General features: G+C 37.5%; 1 protein-coding gene across 1 annotated transcript in view; it reads left to right on the forward strand.

The window, feature by feature from the left end:
• The window catches only part of CSMD1 (CUB and Sushi multiple domains 1), a 2,085,346-nt gene that overhangs the window by 382,340 nt on the left and 1,682,788 nt on the right, over nucleotides 1–20,218 (forward strand). Inside the window, 1 exon segment of the mRNA XM_018042044.1 lies at nucleotides 1,761–1,977. Within this exon segment, the coding sequence (XP_017897533.1) occupies nucleotides 1,761–1,977 (217 nt within the window).

The following is a 20,218-nucleotide window of genomic DNA, read 5'->3' on the forward strand; positions in this document are numbered from 1 at the left end:
TTTTCTCTTTCATATGTGAATGAGATCCTTGCTGGGTATAGTAATCTGGGTTGTAGGTTTCTCTTTCATCACTTTAAGTATATCCTGCCATTTCCTTCTGGCTGAAGAGTTTCTATTGAAAGATCAGCTGTTATCCTTATGGGGAACCCCTTGTGGAACCCCTTGTGTGTAATTTTTTGCTTTTCTTTTGCTGCTTTTAATATTTGCTATTTATGTTTGATATTCATTAATTTGATTAACATGTGTCTTTGTGCGTTTTGCTTTGGGTGTATTCTGTTTGGGACTCTCTGGGTTCCTTGGACTTGGGTGGCTATTTCCTTCACCACTTTAGGGAAGTTTTCAGCTATTATATCCTCAAGTATTTTCTCTTGCCCTTTCTTTTTGTCTTCTTCTGGGACTCCTTTGATTCAAATGTTGTAGCATTTAACATTGCCCCAGAGGTCTCTGTGGTTGTTTTCATTTCTTTTAATTCTTTTTTTTTTCTTTTTTCCTCTCTGCTTCATATATTTCCACCATTCTATCTTCCACCTCACTTATCCTATCTTCTGCATCAGTTCTACTGTTGGTTCCCTCCAGAGTGCTTTTGATCTCAGTTGTTGCTTTATTTATTATTGGTTGACTCTTTTTTATTTCTTCTAGGTCCTTGTTAAACATTTCTCTATCTTTTCAATCCTTGTCTCCAGTCTATTTATCTGTAACTCCATTTTGTTTCCAAGATTTTGAATCATATTTACTATCATTATTCTGAATTCTTTTTCAGGTAGACTCCCTATATCCTCCTCTTTTGTTTGGTTTGGTGGGCATTTATCATGTTCCTTTACCGGCTGAATATTTCTCTGCCTTTTCATTTTGTTTAGATTGCTGTGTTTGGGGATCCCTTTCTGTGGGCTGTTAGTTTGTGGTTCCTCTTTATTGTGGAATTTACTCCCTGTGGGTAGGGTTGGACTAGTAGCTTGTCAAGGTTTCCTGGTTAGGGAAGCTTGTGTTTGTGTTTTGGTGGGTGGAGCTAGATCTATTGTCTCTGTAGTGCAATGAAGTGTCCAGTAGTGAGTTTGGGGTGTCTGTGGGTTTAGTATGGCTTTGGGTAGCCTGTATTTTAATGCTCAGGGCTGTGTTCCTGCTTTGCTGGAGAATTAGCATGGTATGTCTTGCTCTGAAACTTGTTGGCTCTTGTGTGGAGCTTGGTTTTAGTGTAGGTATGGAGGCTTTGGGATGCACTCTTGTCTACAATGTTCCATGGAATCAGGAGTTCTCTGATGTTCTCAAGTTTTGGATTTAAGACTCCTGCCTCTGGCTTTCAGTCTTATTCTTACAGTAGCCTCAAGAGTTCTCCACCCATACAGCACAGATGATGAAACACCTTGGTTAATGGTGAAAAAATTCTCCACAGTGAGGGACATCCAAAGAGGTTCAGTTACATGGAGAAGAGAAGTGGGAGGAGGGAGATAGTGGTGACCAGGAGGTGAAGAGAGGGAGTCAAAGGGGAGAGACCAATGTAGCCAGTAATCAGTTCCCTAAGTGTTCTCCACAGTCCAGAACACACAGAGAGATTCACAGAGTTAAGCAGAGAAGAGAAGGGGGAGGGAGGAGATAGAGGTGACCTTGGGGAGAAAAGGGAGACTGAAAAGGGGAGATCCTCCAAACCAGACAGTGTGACCAAAAAAAAAAAAAAAAATGGCCATAATGGCTGGAAAATTTTACAAAGAATAACTTAAAGATGGGCCAAGCTCATATGCTTTCTGGTGTGTGTTCTTTTCCAGGTCAGAACTGCGGGGGCTTAGTTCAGGGTCCCAATGGCACCATCGAGAGCCCGGGGTTCCCCCATGGCTACCCCAACTACGCCAACTGCACCTGGATCATCATCACGGGGGAGCGCAATCGGATACAGCTGTCCTTCCACACCTTTGCTCTGGAGGAGGACTTCGATATTCTGTCAGTGTATGACGGACAGCTCCAACAGGGCAATCTGAAAGTGAGGTAAGGTGTCGGCTCTTCCTGTTACACACCAGGTGGCATGGTTTGACGTACTCAGATTCTGAAACTTCATTGGGGTTAGAATTTGAATTTAATGATCAGAAAGTAACATCTTAGTTACTATAAAGAAAAAGTAAAGATTGGGGATGTGTGCACCATGTTTTCAATCTGTAAAAGCACAGCTTCTTACTGAAAGCAATCACTGACTTCATTAATTGATGCCAAATTGTTCAAAATGGGTAAAACTGTTGCCAAGGTAATTTAACTACAGTTACAATACACCATTGTTTTTAAGCAACTGTGGATTTGAGAGAAAAGGCACAAAGGTACATGTCTGAGTACAATTTAGAGAACAACACAAGGAACCTTGATATTGTCATAGAATATATTCACTACAAAGGACACAGGAGGTGGGTGGGATAAAAGCATGGGAAAATATTGTGCTTCAGAAAAATTTTGGTTTTCACTGTCATAGTGTATCCTATTGCTCATTAGCTTTCTTTTTTGATATATGATTTTTCATCATGAAGAAAGAATAATATTTCCTGGGATGATTGTAAGTTATATTTTTAATTTATCACCAAGATTGTATCTGTACAATATATCCATCTTTTTTTTTTAATTTTGGCTAAGAAATAAGGAATATCCATTTCAAAGACATTGGCATTTCTTAATATATTAATAAATATATAACACAAATGTATATGAATATCAATGTATTAACTAGCTAGTCAATGTGTGAAAAATATATTACAACTATATTTCAAAATATTCTAATTGCATTTTTCTATGCATTTTCAGATATAAAACACCTTATAGTTTTTTTTCTGATCCATCTTCAGTGTTACTGTCTGCTTTTCCAGTTGTCCTTTTTGAGACTTACTGCATATGGCTACCTCCTTTATGGACTCCTTAGCCAAGCTTGCTTTCTGCTTGTCAAGGATGCATGGGCCAGTGTGTTTGGGCAAAGTATCTACATAGGCAGTACTTGTTGATTTGATGCAAGGTTTCTTAATCTCTCTGATGCTCTTCTATTAGTTATTTACTAGTTTTTATTCCACATAAATGATTCTACTAGGGAATAGTGCTATTTTGTAATAACAGAGAGAATTGTAATAAAAACTCCAAAGAGTTGTGACAAAAAAATAGATAATCCAGTTAGCTCAACTATTAAGGCATATAACTCTGTGTTAAAAGTAATTCTTTCTCTTTTGATTGAAACAAAGCCTATTTCATGTGGAAGTAAAAAAATATTTTTCTGTGAGGAAGAGTGCCCAGCTTCTGCATGGTAACTTTCCCAGGAGTGGTATCAGATGCAGCCAGATCGATCATCTGTTGGATGTGGTTTTTAATTTACTGTCCAGCTGAAAGCACTCCTGTTCTGAGGGGAAAATTACAAATGATCTTCAGATCTATTATTTTAAAATATAAGTTATTTTTATTCACTCGGTAGGTTCAGGCATTATTTGGGGTTGGGGGAGCAGTTTCCAAAGTAGTTATGCGATTACATAAACTTCTGCTGCTTATAAAAAAAAAAAATTCGGTTGATATTTCCAATCCCTATAACTCTTATAATTTCTATAATTCTATTCTATTTTAAAGGAAATCTGTCTTAAATGTTAATTTTCTCAACTTTGATGTTGCTTAGTTGCTAAGTCATGTTCAACTCTTTTGTGACCCTATGGACTGTAGCCACCAGTCTTCTCTGTCCATAGGATTTCCCAGGCAAGAATACTGGAATGGGTAGCCTTTCCCTTCTCTTCCTGACACAGGGATCAAACCCAGGTCTCCTGCATTTCAGGCATTCTTTACCATCTGAGCCACCAGGGAAGCTCAATCTGTCTTTAAACAATTTATTATTCCCTTAAGTTTTTAAGTTGATACTATGATCATTTTATATGTTAATGATCTTCCTTGGTGGCTCAGACCATAAAGTATCTGCCTGCAATGCAGGAGAACTGGGTTCATTCCCTGGGTTGGGAAGATTCCCCTGGAGAAGGGAATGGCTACCCATTCCAGTATTCTTGCCTGGAGAATTCCATGGATAAAGGAGCCTGGTAGGCTACAATCCATGGAGTCACAAAAATTTGGACACAACTGAATGATTAACACTTTACATGTTAAAACTATAAAGTTTAGGAAAAGGCATACCTGCCATCTTAAGTTTTATAGCAGGATCAGCTATAGAAATATTAAGGTTAGAATTGTTATATTCATTGTATTTTATTCTGAGGTACTTATTAATATTGATACTTTACTAATATTAATTACTCACTTAGATATTTTAACTAGAGAAAGTAAGGAAGACTGATAAGAAAGAAAAAAAACTGCTTGAGTTTGCACAAATTACTCAGTTACTTAAAAGTTTTCATTTGAGATGAAAAGCAAGTCACAATTCTATGTGTTTCCTGTCCTTACAGTAAGGAAGATGTTTTTGTCTTTCTATTAAACCATATAACTTTTCCTCTGAACTCCATACTCAGAATGCCTCTTTGAGTGAACATCCTAATAGTACATTATAATTCTTCTGGGCCACAGAAGTGACCATTTCAGGTGTCCTAACAAATTCCCAAAGCATATCAGAAACAGAATTCCAATAATAACTGCCAAGTGTGCTGTACTTAGTCACTCAGTCATGCCCAATTCTTTGCGACCCCATGGATTGCAGCCCACCAGTCTCCTCTGTCCATGAGGATTCTCCAGGCAAGCATACTGGAGTGGGTTGCCATGCTCCAAGGGTCTTTACAAATATAAAATTTGAATCAAGAATGGTGTGAAATAGTAAATAAATAATGTTGTGAAATAGGAAAAATAATGATGTGAAATAAAAAATGTTCTCATTCTTAGGGCAAATATGTGAGCAGGTTGTAGTATTTCAACATTAGTTAATGGACAAAGTAGTTGTATAATGATAGTATTGAAATCTAATTAATAAGGTTGAGGTAGACTCCAAGGCTATTTGTTTCCCGTTGTATCTTGGAACAGTTGTTTATTTCTCAAATAAAATTAAATTGCAACCCAGAGAATCTCTGGAATTGAAACAAAGGGCACTTTTGTGAGAGACTTGACTGTGAGCTGCCAATTCACTCAGTTGTCAGGGAAGTTACCACTTAGAGCTGTCATGGTCTCTGGTTGTGTTACTTCTGTACAAACACTGTTTTTAGCAGCTCAAAAAGTGCACTAGTGAAAATTGACAGTGTATAATATTAAACAACTTGATCATTTTATTATAAAGAAATGTATTTTGTGCAAATACAATAGATAAACTTTTAAATATAAATTATACAAGATTTAGATGTAATACCCAGCTAACAGAATTTGAGGTTAAGAATTACTCATGTTTATGTTGTAACTTGAAATTTAGTAAGAATATTTGATTTAACCTATGTAACAAAAAAACTTTAAACAAAGCAATAGTGTACAGTGTATGTTTCATTTTGGATTATCTGTATGAAACAAACTCATATATGATTTATATACCTATCAATAAATCAACTTTTAGTATGTGGCTATTGAGCATTGTTTTTTTTTTTTTTTCTTTAATTGGAAACTAATTACTTTACAGTATTGTGGCAGTTCTATTTCCAGTTTTTTTTAAGGAATCTCCACACTGTTCTCCATAGTGGCTGTACTAGTTTGCATTCCCACCAACAGTGTAAGAGGGTTCCCTTTTCTCCATACCCTCTCCAGCATTTATTGCTTGTAGACTTTTGGATCGGAGCCATTCTGACTGGCTTGAAATGGTACCTCATTGTGGTTTTGATTTGCATTTCTCTGATAATGAGTGATGTTGAGCATCATTTCATATGATTGTTAGCCATCCATATGTCTTCTTTGGAGAAATGTCTGTTTCGTTCTTTGGCCCACTTTTTGATTGGGTCGTTTATTTTTCTGGAACTGAGCTGCAGGAGTTGCTTGTATATTTTTGAGATTAATTCTTTGTCCATTTCTTCGTTTGCTATTATTTTCTCCCATTCTGAACGGTGTCTTTTCACCTTGCTTAGAGTTTCCTTTGTTGTACAGAAGCTTTTAATTTTAATTAGGTCCCATTTATTTATTTTTGCTTTTATTTCCAATATTCTGGGGGTGAGTCATAGAGGATCCTGCTGTGGTTTATGTCAGAGAGTGTTTTGCCTATGTTTTCCTCTTGGAATTTTATAGTTTCTGGTCTTATGTTTAGATCTTTAATCCATTTTGAGTTTATTTTTGTGTCTGGTGTTAGAAAGTGATCTAGTTGGATTCTTTTACAAGTGGTTGACCAGTTTTCCCATCACCACTTGTTAAAGAGATTGTCTTTTCTCTGTTGTATATTTTTGAGAAATTATTTGTTCTAGTTCTGTGAAAAATACTCTTGGTAGTTTGATAGGGATTCGATTGAATCTATAGATTGCTTTGGATAGTATACTCATTTTCACTATATTCATTCTTCTGATCCATGAACATGGTATATTTCTCCATCTATTTGTCATCTTTGATTTGTTTCATCAATGTTTTATAGCTTTTTTTATATACAGGTGTCCATAGGTGCATGGATTTATCTCTGAGCTTTCTATTTTGTTCCATTGATCTATATTTCTCTCTTTGTGCCAGTACCATACTGTCTTGATGACTGTGACTTAGTAGTAGAGACTGAAGTCAGGTAGGTTGATTCCTCCAGTTCCATTCTTCTTTTTCAAGATTGCTTTGGCTATTTGAGGTTTTTTGTTTTTCCATACAAATTGTGAAATTATTTGTTCTAGTTCTGAAAAATACCGTGGGTAGCTTGATAGGGATTGCATTGAATCTATAGATTGCTTTGGATAGTATACTCATTTTCACTATATTGATTCGTCCAATCCATGAACACGGTATATTTTTCCATCTATTTGTGTCCTATTTGATTTCTTTCACCAGTTTTTTAATAGTTTTTTATATATAGGTCTTTTGTTCTTTAGGTAGATATATTCCTAAGTATTTTATTATTTCTGTTGCAATGGTGAATGGAATTGTTTCCTTAATTTCTCTTTCTGTTTTCTCATTGTTAGTGTATAGGAATGCAAGGGATTTCTGTGTGTTGATTTTATATCCTGAAAATTTACTGCATTCATTGATTAGCTCTAGTAGTTTTCTGGTAGGGTCTTTAGAGTTTTCTATGTAGAGGATCGTGTCATCTGCAAACAGTGAGAGTTTTACTTCTTCTTTTCAAATCTGGATTCCTTTAATATCTTTTTCTGCTCTGACTGCTGTGGCCAAAACTTCCAAAACTATGTTAAATAGCAGTGGTGAAAGTGGGCACCCTTGTCTTATTCCTGACTTTAGGGGAAATGCTTTCAATTTTTCACCATTGAGGATAATGTTTGCTGTGGGTTTGTCATATACAGTTTTTATTATGTTGAGGTATGTTCCTTCTATTCCTGCTTTCTGGAGGGTTTTTATCATAAATGGACGTTGAATTTTGTCAAAGGCTTTCTTTGCATCTATTGAGATAATCATATTATTTTCATCTTTCAATTTGTTAATGCAGTGTATTACATTGATTGATTTGCAGATATTGAAAAACCTTGCATCCCTGGGATAAAGCCCACTTGGTCATGATGTATGATCTTTTTAACATGTTGTTGGATTCTGTTTGCTAGAATTTTGTTAAGGAGTTTTGCATCTATGTTCATCAGTGATATTGGTCTGTAGTTTTCTTTTTTTGTAGCATCTTTGTCTGGTTTTGGTATTAGGGTGATGGTGGCCTCATAGAATGAGTTTGTAAGTTTAACTTTCTCTGCAGTATTGTGGTGTTCTTGTTTTTTTTTTTTTTTTCCATACATTGACATGAATCAGCCATGGGTGTACATGTGTCCCTCACCTTGATTCTCCCTCCCACCTCCCTCCTCATCCCACCCCTCAGGGTCATCCCAGCGCACCAGCCCTGAGCACCCTGTCTCATGCATCGAACCTGGACTGGTGATCTATTTCACATATGGTAATATACATGTTTCAATGCTATTATCTCAAATCATCCCACCCTCACCTTCTCCCACAGAGTCCAAAAGACTGTCCTATACATCTGTGTCTCTTTTGCTGTCTCCCATATAGGGTCATCATTACCATCTTTTGAAACTCCATATGTATACATTAATATACTGTATTGGTATTTTTTCTTTCTGACTTACTTTGCTCTGTCTGCCGATGGACATCTAGGTTGCTTCTATGTCCTGGCTATTGTAAACAGTGGTGAGATGAACACTGGGGTACACGTGTCTCTTTCAGTTCTGGTTTCCTCCGTGTGTATGCCCAGCAGTGGGATTGCTGGGTCTTATGGCAGTTCTATTTCCAGATTTTTAAGGAATCTCCACACTGTTCTCCATAGTGGCTGTACTAGTTTGCATTCCCACCAACAGTTTAAGAGGGTTCCTTTTTCTCCGCACCCTCTCCAGCATTTATTGTTTATAGACTTTTGGATAGCAGCCATTTTGACTGGCGTGAGATGGTACCTCATTGTGGTTTTGATTTGCATTTCTCTGATAATGAGTGATGTTGAGCATTTTTTTTCATGTGTTTGTTAGCCATTTGTATGTCTTCTTTGGAGAAATGTCTGTTTCGTTCTTTGGCCCATTTTTTGATTGGGTCGCCTTTTTTTTTTTTTTTTTCCTAGAATTGAGCTGCAGGAGTTGTTTGTATATTTTTGAGATTAATTCTTTGTCAGTTGCTTCATTTGGTATTATTTTCTCCCACTCTAAAGTTGTGGTCCACATACACAGTGGAATATTACTCAGCTATTAAAAATAATGCATTGGAATCAGTTCTAATGAGGTGGATAAAACTGAAGCCTATTATACAGAGCAAAGTAAATCAGAAAGAAAAACACCAATACAGTATATTGAGCATTAAATGAAGACTTCTTGTGAGCACAAAAGAAATTATTAGACTCAAATTAGAAATAGAGACCTGCTCCTAGATAATCTAGAATTAAAACTTTAGTTACTCATTGTTTTTTAATTAATTTTTATGGGAGTATAGTTGATTTACAATGTTATATTAGTAAAGTGAATCAGTTATGCATATGTACATACCTACTACTTTTTAGATTCCATTCCTATAAACATTATTATAGAGCATTCCCTGGTGTATACTTTACTTCCCTTTTGGCTCAGATAGTAAAGAATCTGCCTGCAATGTGGGAGACCTGGATTTGATCCCTGGGCTGGGAAGATTCCCTGGAGGAGGAAATGTCAACCCACTCCAATATTCTTGTCTGGAGAATCCACAGCCAGAGGAGTCGGGCAAGTCCATGGCGTCACAAAGAGTTGGACATGACTGAGCGACTAAGCACAGCACAACATTTCACATATAGTAGCACACATATGTCAACCACAATCTCCTAATTTATCTCTCCCCCTTTTTCTTTCTTTGTAACAATGTTTGTTTTCTATATCTGTGACTCTATTTCTGTATTGTAAATAGATTCACATGTACTATTTTCTTTTTTTAGGTTCCACATATAAGTGATATGCAGTTTTTGTCTTTCTCTGTCTGGCTTACTATACTCAATATGCCAATCTCTTAAGTCCATAAATGCCACTGCAAATGGCATTATTTTGTTATTTTTATAGTTGAGTAATATGCTAGTGTGTGTGTGTGTGTGTGTGTGTGTGTGTGTATATATATATATATACCACATCATATTTACCCATTTCACCATGGATAGATATTTAGATTGCTTCCATGTCCTGGTTATTGTGAATAGTGTTGCTGTGAACATTAGGGTACATGTATCTTTTCAAATTATTATTTTTTTAACAGATATATCCAGGAGTAGGACTGCTGAATTATATGGTAGCTCTATTTTTAGGTTTTGAAGGAACCTACATACTGTTCTCTGTAGTGGTTGTATCAGTTTATATTCCTCCAATAATGTAGGAGGGTTACCTTTTCTCTACACCCTCTCTAGCATTTATTGTTTGTAGATTATTTGAAGATGACAGTGCTGACTAGTGTGAGGTGATACCTGATTGAACCTTTGATTTGGATTTCTCTAATAATTAGTGATGTTGAGCACCTTTTCATGTGCCTCTTGGCCATCTGTATGTCTTCTTTAGAGAAATTCTATTCAGATCTTCAGCCCATTATTTAATTGGGTGTTGTTTCTTTGTTTTATATTGAGCTTCACGAGCTGTTTTAACATTTTAGAAGGTAATGCATCATTGGTCACTTAATTTGCAAATATTTTCTTCTGTTCTGTATGTTGCCTTTTTGTTTTGTTTATTATTTCATTTGCTGTGCAAAAGCTTTAAGTTTAATTAGGTCCAATTTGTTTATTTTTGTTTTTATTTTCATTGCTGTAGGAGGTGGATCAAAAAAGACCTTACTGTGACTTATGTCAGGGAGTGTTCCACCTATGTCTTCTTCTAAGAGATTTATAGTATCTGGTCTTACTTTTCAGTCTTCAATCCATTTTGAGTTTATTTTCTGTGTGGTGTTAGAGAATGCTCTGATTTTATTCTTTTACATGTAGCTTCCAGTTTTCCCAGCAACACTTACTGAAGAGACTTTTTTCTCCACTTTATACTCTTGCCTCGTTTTGGTAGATTAATTGACCATAGGTGAGTGGTTTTATCTCTGGCCTTTCTTTCCTGTTCCATTGATCTATATTTCTGTTTTTGTGCCCTTGCTATTTTTTTATGAGCTGTCATATTACTGCTATTTTTTTTAAATCTCTGGCCATATTGACTCTGTAGTTTCTCTTGATTCTCAAATCTCCACGGAAGTCCCACCAGGTGGTCATAAAACCCTAAACATTTTATTTTGCAGTATCACTTTTTAAACCACAGCCTGTTTTGATCCTCACAGAAAATGCTCCATGAAGGCCCTGTCCTGTCCAAGGTTCACCCTACATAGGGGTTGACCAATATACTGAGACAATGATACATGGCCACAGGCTCACCCCTTCTAATCCTGAAACGGTTGCTGTGCTCCTGTTTGCATTCTATGTTGCCAGTACGAAGAACACTCTAGTCAATGTGATCCTGATATTAAAGGAACCCTCCAATCTGACCCCAAACTATTAAACATGTCTGCCCTCCAGTCTCTTCCATGTTTCCCCTGTAGTGTTTCAGTCCACTCTGACTGTTACAACAGGATATACCTTGGACTGGGAGGTTAAATAACAATGGACAGGTTCTGCCCCCATAGTTCTGGAGGCAAAAATTCAAGATTAAGTTGCCAGCAAATTTTGTGTCTAACCAGGGCCTGTTTCTTTGTTCATAGGGGCTATCTGTGTCTCTGCTGTCAGTGTCTTCTTGTGGTAAAAACGGCTGGGGAACTCTCCAAGGTCTCTCATAGAAGAATGCTAATCATAATCATGAGAACTCCACCCTCCCTAGTGTTAGTCACTCAGTTGTGAATGTCTTTGTAATCCATGGACTGTAACCTACCAGGCTCCTTTGTCCATGGGATTTCCCAGGCAAGAATACTGGAGTGGTTGCCATTCCCTTCTCCAGGGAATCTTCTTGACCCTGGGTCTCCTGTATTACAGGCAGATTATTTACCATCTGAGCCACCAAGGAAGTCCCTCACCCTTCCGGAAAGCCCCCCACACTCCCTAATCACTAACCACTTCATAGAGCCCCCACCTCCAAATGCCAGCACATTAGCAGTGGGGGAGAATATGAATTTGCAGGGGGAGAGAACAGATGTTCAATCTATGAATATATTTTAGGGGACATATTTAGTTAAATGGGTCTATGAGTTATTCCTTGTTCTGACCTTGTAAGAAAATATAATATACTACAGTATTCCTCATCTTTCACTCTGCTTGCCTAAGTTATATTCAACTTTAAAAACCAATTGCATATTTTATTTATTAATATTTCACAAAATTGTCCCTGTGCATCCCAAGTTAAAAAACAACACCCCTCCAACAAGCCTTTTTTTTTTTAATTCTGAATGCCTTTAGCACTTGCTACTAACATAGACCTTGAATCATATACTCCTTTGAAATCACAGTATCTCTGATGTTGCCTTTGTTGAAGGTTGTATATATCTTTGTGTGTTCTAATATGGCAAATAGAACATACATCCTCCAAGGCCAATAACTTTGCTGTAACTATCTTCTCTGATGAAAACAGATACATCAGTTTAAAATAGTCAATAAATCTTCATGGAGCAATTTTGATTTAATTCCCAATTCAGGATCACCCCTCACTGAACTCTGTGTGTCTAACCCAACATGACTTAAATATAGCTATCTCCTCTAGGTGAGCATAGAGACAGTCATATCTTGTAGACATTCTCTAAATTTGAAGTTGTATTTCAATTTGTCCCCAAATCTAAAATAATTGAAGTTGACATCAATTTCCAAATGTGATAACATTATAATATTAAACTTGGAAAATAAATCCCATTATAACTTCAAAAAGTGAATAAAAGTGGGCCTATGAAGGAATACTGTGCCATGCAGAAGTGGAAAATCAGCATATTTATTCCATGATTATTACAAGTTCTAGGAAAATAGCTGTAACAGACTTCTTCGCTCTATCTTCCTCTCGCTTTTACAGGATTACCCTTAATTTTCTGCATTGATGGTGATAAAAGAGGTAAGAGATGACTGTGATAGGGCTGCGAAAGTCAGAAAATCATGACTGGGTAATGCTGAGGTATCAGTCTTGTTTTGTTTTGTTTTTTTTCAAGGAAATGTGGTTGAATGTATTACTGAAGAAATTTGCATAATATTAATTCTATCTGGTGATGTTTAGAACTTGAGAACTTTTACGGGCTAATAAGGGGGTTTGGTTGCATTTGGATTAAATTAGGCTAAAGGCCCAGCAGTGTTGAAATTCCACCCTACTGTCCCCCGTTGTCATTATGAGGTCCAAGGGAGCCATTCACAGACCCATAGTCAGATAAAAATCAAAGCATATTTTATCTTTAGCTTGACTGGTGACTAATGAATGTCCCATGTAAGACTCTGAGAAACATAGGAGGAAAAAATAGGATAAAAGCTTCTGGAGTATCATATTCATACCAATGAAATCTTAGCATCTCATCGCATGCAGCCAGCCACATGGTCAGGGACTGAAAAGGATGGGGCAGCACCATCAGACCAGCACACCGTGAGGGAGGGCCCTGGAGAGACGGCCTTCCAGTCTGTGTGAGGTAGCAGAAGGGCCCGCTCCGCAGGGTGGATGTCTCAGGCTGTCAAAGCCCAGTGGCCCCACCAGCGCTTAGGGATCCAATCAAACAGGCCCTCCTGTCCAAGAGGGGCCGGTGCAGAGAGGCTATGGGGGATAGCAACAGTGTTCCTTCCTCTCCTACAAACCTATCATGTTTCGATGAGTCTGTGAATCTGTCAGCCATGGTCACTATTCTTTGCACATATTGTAAGATGGTGAAATTAAAAATCATTAATACAGCATCCAAATTCCATTCCAGAGCATATGCTTTATATTAGCAGCTCATGGTCAAGATAAGTGTCATTGGGTAAGGTTGAGTCCATTGGTTTATTTTTTTTAAGTTGGTGGTCTGCAGCTGGCTAGTGTTGAAGAGAAGACGAGTAAACTCAAAGACTCAAGGATCCAACTGAGGCCTAAACATATATTTCTATTTGCATTTATATAAAAATACGTACTTGTTTGCTTACCAGGTGGCACTAATGGTAAAGGATCTGCCTGCCAATGCAGGAGACATAAGAGACACAGGTTCGATCCCTAGTTTGGGAAGATACCCTGGAGGAGGGCGTGGCAACACTCTCCATTATTCTTGCCTGGAGAATCCCATGGACAGAGAAGCCTGGCAGGGTACAGTCCATAGGGTTGCAAAGAGTCAGACACGACTGAGGTGACTTAACATGCATGCACACATGTAGTTGTATATAATCTTCTCAGTTGATTTTAATGTGCAACAACTCATTAAAAACTGCATGTATTTTTTCATAAGACTTATTTATTAACAAAAAATGACTAAACTGCTAATAATGAGAAATTCTGAAAATAAAATATGAAGCGTTTAAGGGAGATAGGCAGAAATATGTTTGCAAAAGTACAAGCAAGTTTTAACATGTATTTGGATTCTGTTTTCTACTATCCATACTGCAGTGGTGTTTTTACATGAGCCAAAATGGATGGTTTATTTCATTATCCTGGTCATTTTGGAAGTAACAAATCATATTAATATGGGCAACTGAGTGTTTTGAGTAACCATGAATATATGTATGGGGAACATATTTTCCAACCCCCCAAATACTAGGACAGATTTCTTATATAAATGTAGATATATAGAAAGGCAGTCAGAGTTACAGAGAGAGGGTGAAAGGACAAGAAGACTAACATAACTTACAACATGACACTGTTTTTAGCAAACAAATCCATTTTGGGTCTTGGTGACAGAAACATGAAAGTGGACACAGTTTTATAAAATACAAAATCTTATCTTCCCTGATTAAAACAAAATTAACATGTTGGACCATCAATTTAAATATTAATATGTAATGATAAAAATACTAACAAGAACTACTTCAGTATACGTAACTTAGAAGTTATGGAGAAAGTGACTGAAGAATTGGAGATCCTGAAATTTAAAATTCAAAAACAAAATTGAGAAAAATAATTTGCAATAGTGTGAAACACAAGGGACTATTTTCTTAATTTATGACATGTACTCCCAGAACTATGAGGAATGAAATAAATCCTTTAATTGAAAACCAGGTAAAAATATGAAGAAGGAGTTCAAATATAAGCCATCCATGGTAATAAGTATATTTAAGGCAAATTAAAACAATAATCCAATATAATATCTCACCAATCTGAATGGCAAAACTTAAAAATTTTTGGTAACTCAGAGTTTTTGACATACTTAGACAAATGCCTTTATATCCTGTTGGTAAAGTTATGAATTGCAGCCATTAGTTTTGGACAGAAATTTTGAAATTTCTCTCAAATTTGAAAACTATTAATGCAAGCTGTCTCTTTCAGCAAGGCTATTCTTCGTAAGAATTTATTATACAAAACTACCATGAAATATACATGGAATGAAATGCTTATGGGCATATTTTGATAGCATTAGAAACAGATTCAAAAATGTATACTTTTTATTTTATAAGAATGTCTATCTTTCTAGGTTAGAGGATGCATGTATTACAGTGTACTATGAAAAAATAATAAATGAGATTTTTATTTGCTAGCATGAAGAAATTTCTCAGTATATACTTCCCTGGTGGCTCAGCTGGTAAAGAATCCACCTGCAATGGGGGAGACCTGGGTTCAATCCCTGGGTTGGGAAGATTCTCTGGAGAAGGGTACAGCTACCCACTCGAGTATTCTGGCCTGGAGAATTCCATGGACTATAGTCAGACATAACCGAGTGACTCACTATAGGTAACACTTATAAATTATAGCAGTATTGGTGTTCAATTACTCTTAATGTTTTATTTTCTTGAATAAGTGATATGTAATATCTCATAAAACACCATCTGGAATTATGGATTCTGGCGGGACCCAAAGTATCCCTTCCTTATATATATTCAATAATTGCAGCATGTTGTAGTGATTGCAAGGATGAGGTTGGAAGGAGAATCAGGGCATCTATCCAGCCTGAGGGCTCCCTGAGGGCTGCCTTCAGCCATTGTCATTTTAATCAGGATAAAATGCTGCCCTAATCCAGAAAAAGTATGGCTCTCCTGGTGTTCAAGGCAGGCTAGGAGTAGGGGAGGTTTTGTTTTTACTGTTGTTGCTTTTTTCTCTTTATTTAAGAATTCAGATGCAGTTGATGTACAATATTATATGACTTTCAGGCGTATATCAGAGCAATTCAGAATTTTTAAAAATTATATACTCTATTGATAATTATTGTAAACTTGGCTATACTCCTTGTGTTATACAATATATATTTACAGCTCATTTATTGTCTACATAGTAGTTTGTACACGTATTAACCACTAGTTTCATTTCTCTGGGTTTGTTTCTATTTCATTATATTTATTCTTATATCCACTTTTTTTTTTAATAGTTTAGATTCCACATACTAGTGAAGATGTACGGTATTTGTCTTTCTCGGTCTGACATTTCATTATGCCCACTGCCCTACAGGTCCATTCATGTTGCTGCAAATGGCAAAAATTCATTCCTTTTTATGGCTGAGTTGTTTTCTAATATATACCACATCTTCCTTATCCATTCATCTGTCAACGGGCACTTGGGTCGCTTCTGTATCTTGGCTCTTGTAAATAATGATGCTGTGAATGTTGGGGTGCATATATCTATTTGAATTAGCATTTGGGTGTTTTTTAGTTTTGTAAGTATGTGTGCTCTGTCTCTGGACTTCTTATGGAGGCAATTAGCTCTGTGTCTATGAATATCTGTATCTTAATTTTTTTCCCCTCACTCTCTCATATATATATATATATATATAAATGTTTCTCAACTTGAAGCAATCTTATGCCATAGGGAACATTTGGTAATGTCTAGAGACATCCTTGTTTGACACAGTTGGGTGGGGGTCCATTGGGGACGGAAGTGTAGTACATGCTGATGGATGCCTTAAAACACACCAGACAGCCCCATGTAACAGAGGATTGTCTGCTATGAAATGTCAAAAATGCTGGGGATGAAACCCCCTTATCTGAAGCAACAAACCCTCTGTTGAGGACCCTCTGTGGCTGTAACTGTCTGTATCTGCAGGTCTACCTCTACCTGCCTCTCTATGTTGTTTCTCTGTGAAGAGACCCAGGCTGAAAGAGGTGAATGAGAATGCTCTGCAACTGATAGTTCTATTTTTGCATGTGGAGGTAACCAGACAGATGGGCTGATTGAATTGAACAGAAATGAGGGGTCTCCTGTAGGACTGTGCCAGCAAGGAAGTGGGATTTCTAACATATCATTGTTCAGTCGCTAAGGTGTGTCCAAATCTTTGCTACCCCATGAACTACAGAATGCCAGGCTTCCCTGTCTTTCACTATTTCATGGAGTTTTCTTAAACTTATGTCTATTGAGTCAGTGCTGCCATCTGACCATCTTATTCTCTGTCACTGCCTTCTCCTCCTGCCTACAGTCTTTCCCAGCATCAGGGTCTCTTTCAGTGAGTCGGGTCTTCACATCAAATGGGGAAAGTATAGGAGCTTCAGCTTCAACGTCAGTCCTTCCAATGAATATTCTGGGTTGATTTTCTTTAGAAGTTACTGGTTTGATCTCCTTGCAGTCCAAGGGACTGTCAAGAGTCTTCTGCAGGATACAGGATGCTTGGGGCTGGTCCACTGGGATGACCCAGGGGGATGGTACAGGGAGGGAGGTGGGAGGGGGGTTCAGGATGGGGAACACATGTACACCCGTGGCAGATTCATGTTGATGTATGGCAAAACAAATTCAATATTGCAAAGTAATTAGCTTCCAATTAAAATAAATAAATTTATATTAGAAGAAGAGTCTTCCTCAGCACCACAATTTAAAAGCATCAGTTCTTTGGCACTCAGCCTTCTTTATGGTCCACCATAAAGGCATCACCTAATTTCACCAAGAATCATTGTTACCTTATGTCTCAAAAGGAAATAAAATTGTTATTATTATTTCAGTCTTTGGTTTCTGGGAAAAGGAACATAAAGGTGTCCAAAAGTCAGTAAGATATTAATTGGCTTTTATTATTGTACATGATAGTGAATCTGCAAAGAGTTTGTTCAAACGGCTTACTGGGAAGACATCCATCACAAAGAGCAAGCAGGAGCTATAAATAACCAGATTTCTTAGAATTTACAAGATTTTAAATGACTTTTATGTGGATGACTGTTGCCAAAATCCTGGCCTCTGTTCTCCAGTGCTGAATAGAAACACAGAGACTGAGTTTTGGGTGAAGTAGAAGAGCAGCTTTTATTGCTTTCCCAGGCAAAGGGGGGCACAGTGGGCTCATGACCTGACCTGAAAACCATGTGACCCACCCTGGTGGAATTTGTGAGGAGTTTTATAGTGTTCGAGGAACAGGGCATGATCAGCTCATGGACAGTTCTTGGATTGGTTGGCATCAAGATGAAGTTTCAAGCATCATCCACCTTCTAGCTTCAACCAGTTGAGGGTCTATGTTCTTGTGGTCAGCAGGTTTCATCGGAACATGGGTAGGCTTCCTGTAAAAACAACTTAGGGGTGTGTACCAGACCTTTATCTGTATCTTTCAGGGAACTGGAAGTTTGGTGATTCTGTTATGTTGCAGAATTATAGTAGAAATTTTTACCAGTTCTTTAGCCCAACAGCTATTCTTTGTTTCTGCATCTTCACATTTCCCAATCATTAACTCTTGAGTCAGCATTTTACTTCAGAAGATAAGAACACAGGGGCTTGTACATGGCTTCATGAACAGATCTGTAGTTGAATGATTTTTACGTTTAAAATATACTCCCCCCCCACTTGCCTCTTTTATGTGTTTAGGTAGCAAAACCTTTGCTGATTTCTCCTTATACCCCCATCCAACACTTAGAATACATTTAACAAATTCATTTTGATTGAATACATGTACATTAGTTGTTTTTAAAATAATTTTAAAGGAATGAAGTATGAAGTCTATATACAAAAATATATTATGCATTTTAATTCACAACATTTAAAAGGCAGAATAGGATATTACTTACAACTTAAAATAATTATTTCCTTTACTATAGCAAACACAGTCACCCTCCCTGTGCATATAAATGTGATTGACTTTGTGTCTGAATACTGAAATACGGAGCTTCCTAGGTGGTGCTAGTGGTAGAGAATCTGCCTGCTGATGCGGGAAACAGGAGAGATTTGCTTTGAGCCCTGGATCAAGAAGATCCCCTGGAGGAGAGCTTGACAACCCACTCCAGTATCCTTGCCTAGGGAATCCCATGAACAGAGGATTCTGGCAGGCTACAGTCTGTAGGATCACAAAGAGTCGGACACGACTGAAGCAACTTAGGACAAACACACATACTGAAATATAATCAAAAGGCAAATATATATGTCTTAGAACCTTTAAAATATTACTGTTATCCTACAGTAATCTTGATATTTACACATGATGAACTTGTGCATTTAACTAGCCAAAAGCATTATGTATGAAACTTGTGTAAGTGATTAAGGGTGTTTACAGTTCAGAAGCCTCTAAATTTAGTAAATTCTTTCAAATAAGGTCACTAGAAGAAGAAATATTGGCCCCTCTTTCTGAACCTCAATTTTACATCTCCCCTGGCTCACCTCTTAGAACCTTAAGTATTAACTCAAGCAGAGTTCAGAAACTTGCTCATAGATTCCAGGTGGCAGATACAAGTGCATAAAACCTTCAGAGCCTTTCTTTAGTTCATCCTTGCCCTGAAGGATGAACCAGCTTGGGGAGGATCCTTAAGTGAGTGGGAAATAAAACCTGCCCGTGTGAACTTCCTCAGAAGGTTGCAGAGCTCTCCCCTTCCAACCTTGGCCCCCTGGGTCACTGACCCTAAATGGATTTCTTTGGCTTCATGCCGAGGAGTCAGCTCTTGTTGGTCTCTGACTTACAATTAGTGGAAAATCAGGCGAGCTTCTCTCTGAACCTTACCCCAGTACAATTTCCCAAGCTCCAGGATTGTATTGATCCCACACTAAACTCTCAAACGGAAGATGTAGGGTCATGGCTATAGTTAGACTATACTGCTCACTACCGTATACTTTATCACTGACATCTGTTAAACTTTCTATTTTAGAAATCACTAGTATAAACCAAAATCTGTCTAGCTGGCTTCCTGCGTCAAGGAAACAGCGCCCCCCTCCCACCATAAACAGGGGTTGTGTTCCACTTGAGAGAGAACCGGAGTAAACAGGAAAGAATGGCAGTGAATGTTTCATATAACCTATCACTTCTCAGCCCAAAGAGGAGAGCTGAGATAAACAAAACTGGGGCCTCCCAAAAGTTCCTCAAAGTGTTTTCCTTCAAGGAGACAGCAGCTCAGTTTCTCATAGCTGTTCTGGGACCCTCTGTGGCTATTTCTGTTCTCATTATATCACATCTTATAGATCCATGATCATCCCATTGATAAATGTACCAAGCTAGTCTTGGATATAGTAAGGTGCATTTGCCACCATTTTTTTTTTTTTTTGCTTCCCTTTAAATGTTTTCATATTTTATGTGCCTAGGGGTCAGATTTTTTTTTTGTATTTCTAAAATTCAAATGCTTTGTGTATATATAGAACTTTCTAACAGATGTAGGTAGGCAAATATTGCCTTTGAAAAGTGAGAATGAAGGTGAGAAGGAAGTGGCCAGTAACTTACAAAGATGGATTCCTTGTAACTTACATAGGTGGGTAGC

This window comes from Capra hircus, chromosome 27 (genome assembly GCF_001704415.2).
Source record: "Capra hircus breed San Clemente chromosome 27, ASM170441v1, whole genome shotgun sequence".
In the NCBI taxonomy this organism is placed as follows: Eukaryota; Metazoa; Chordata; class Mammalia; order Artiodactyla; family Bovidae; genus Capra; species Capra hircus.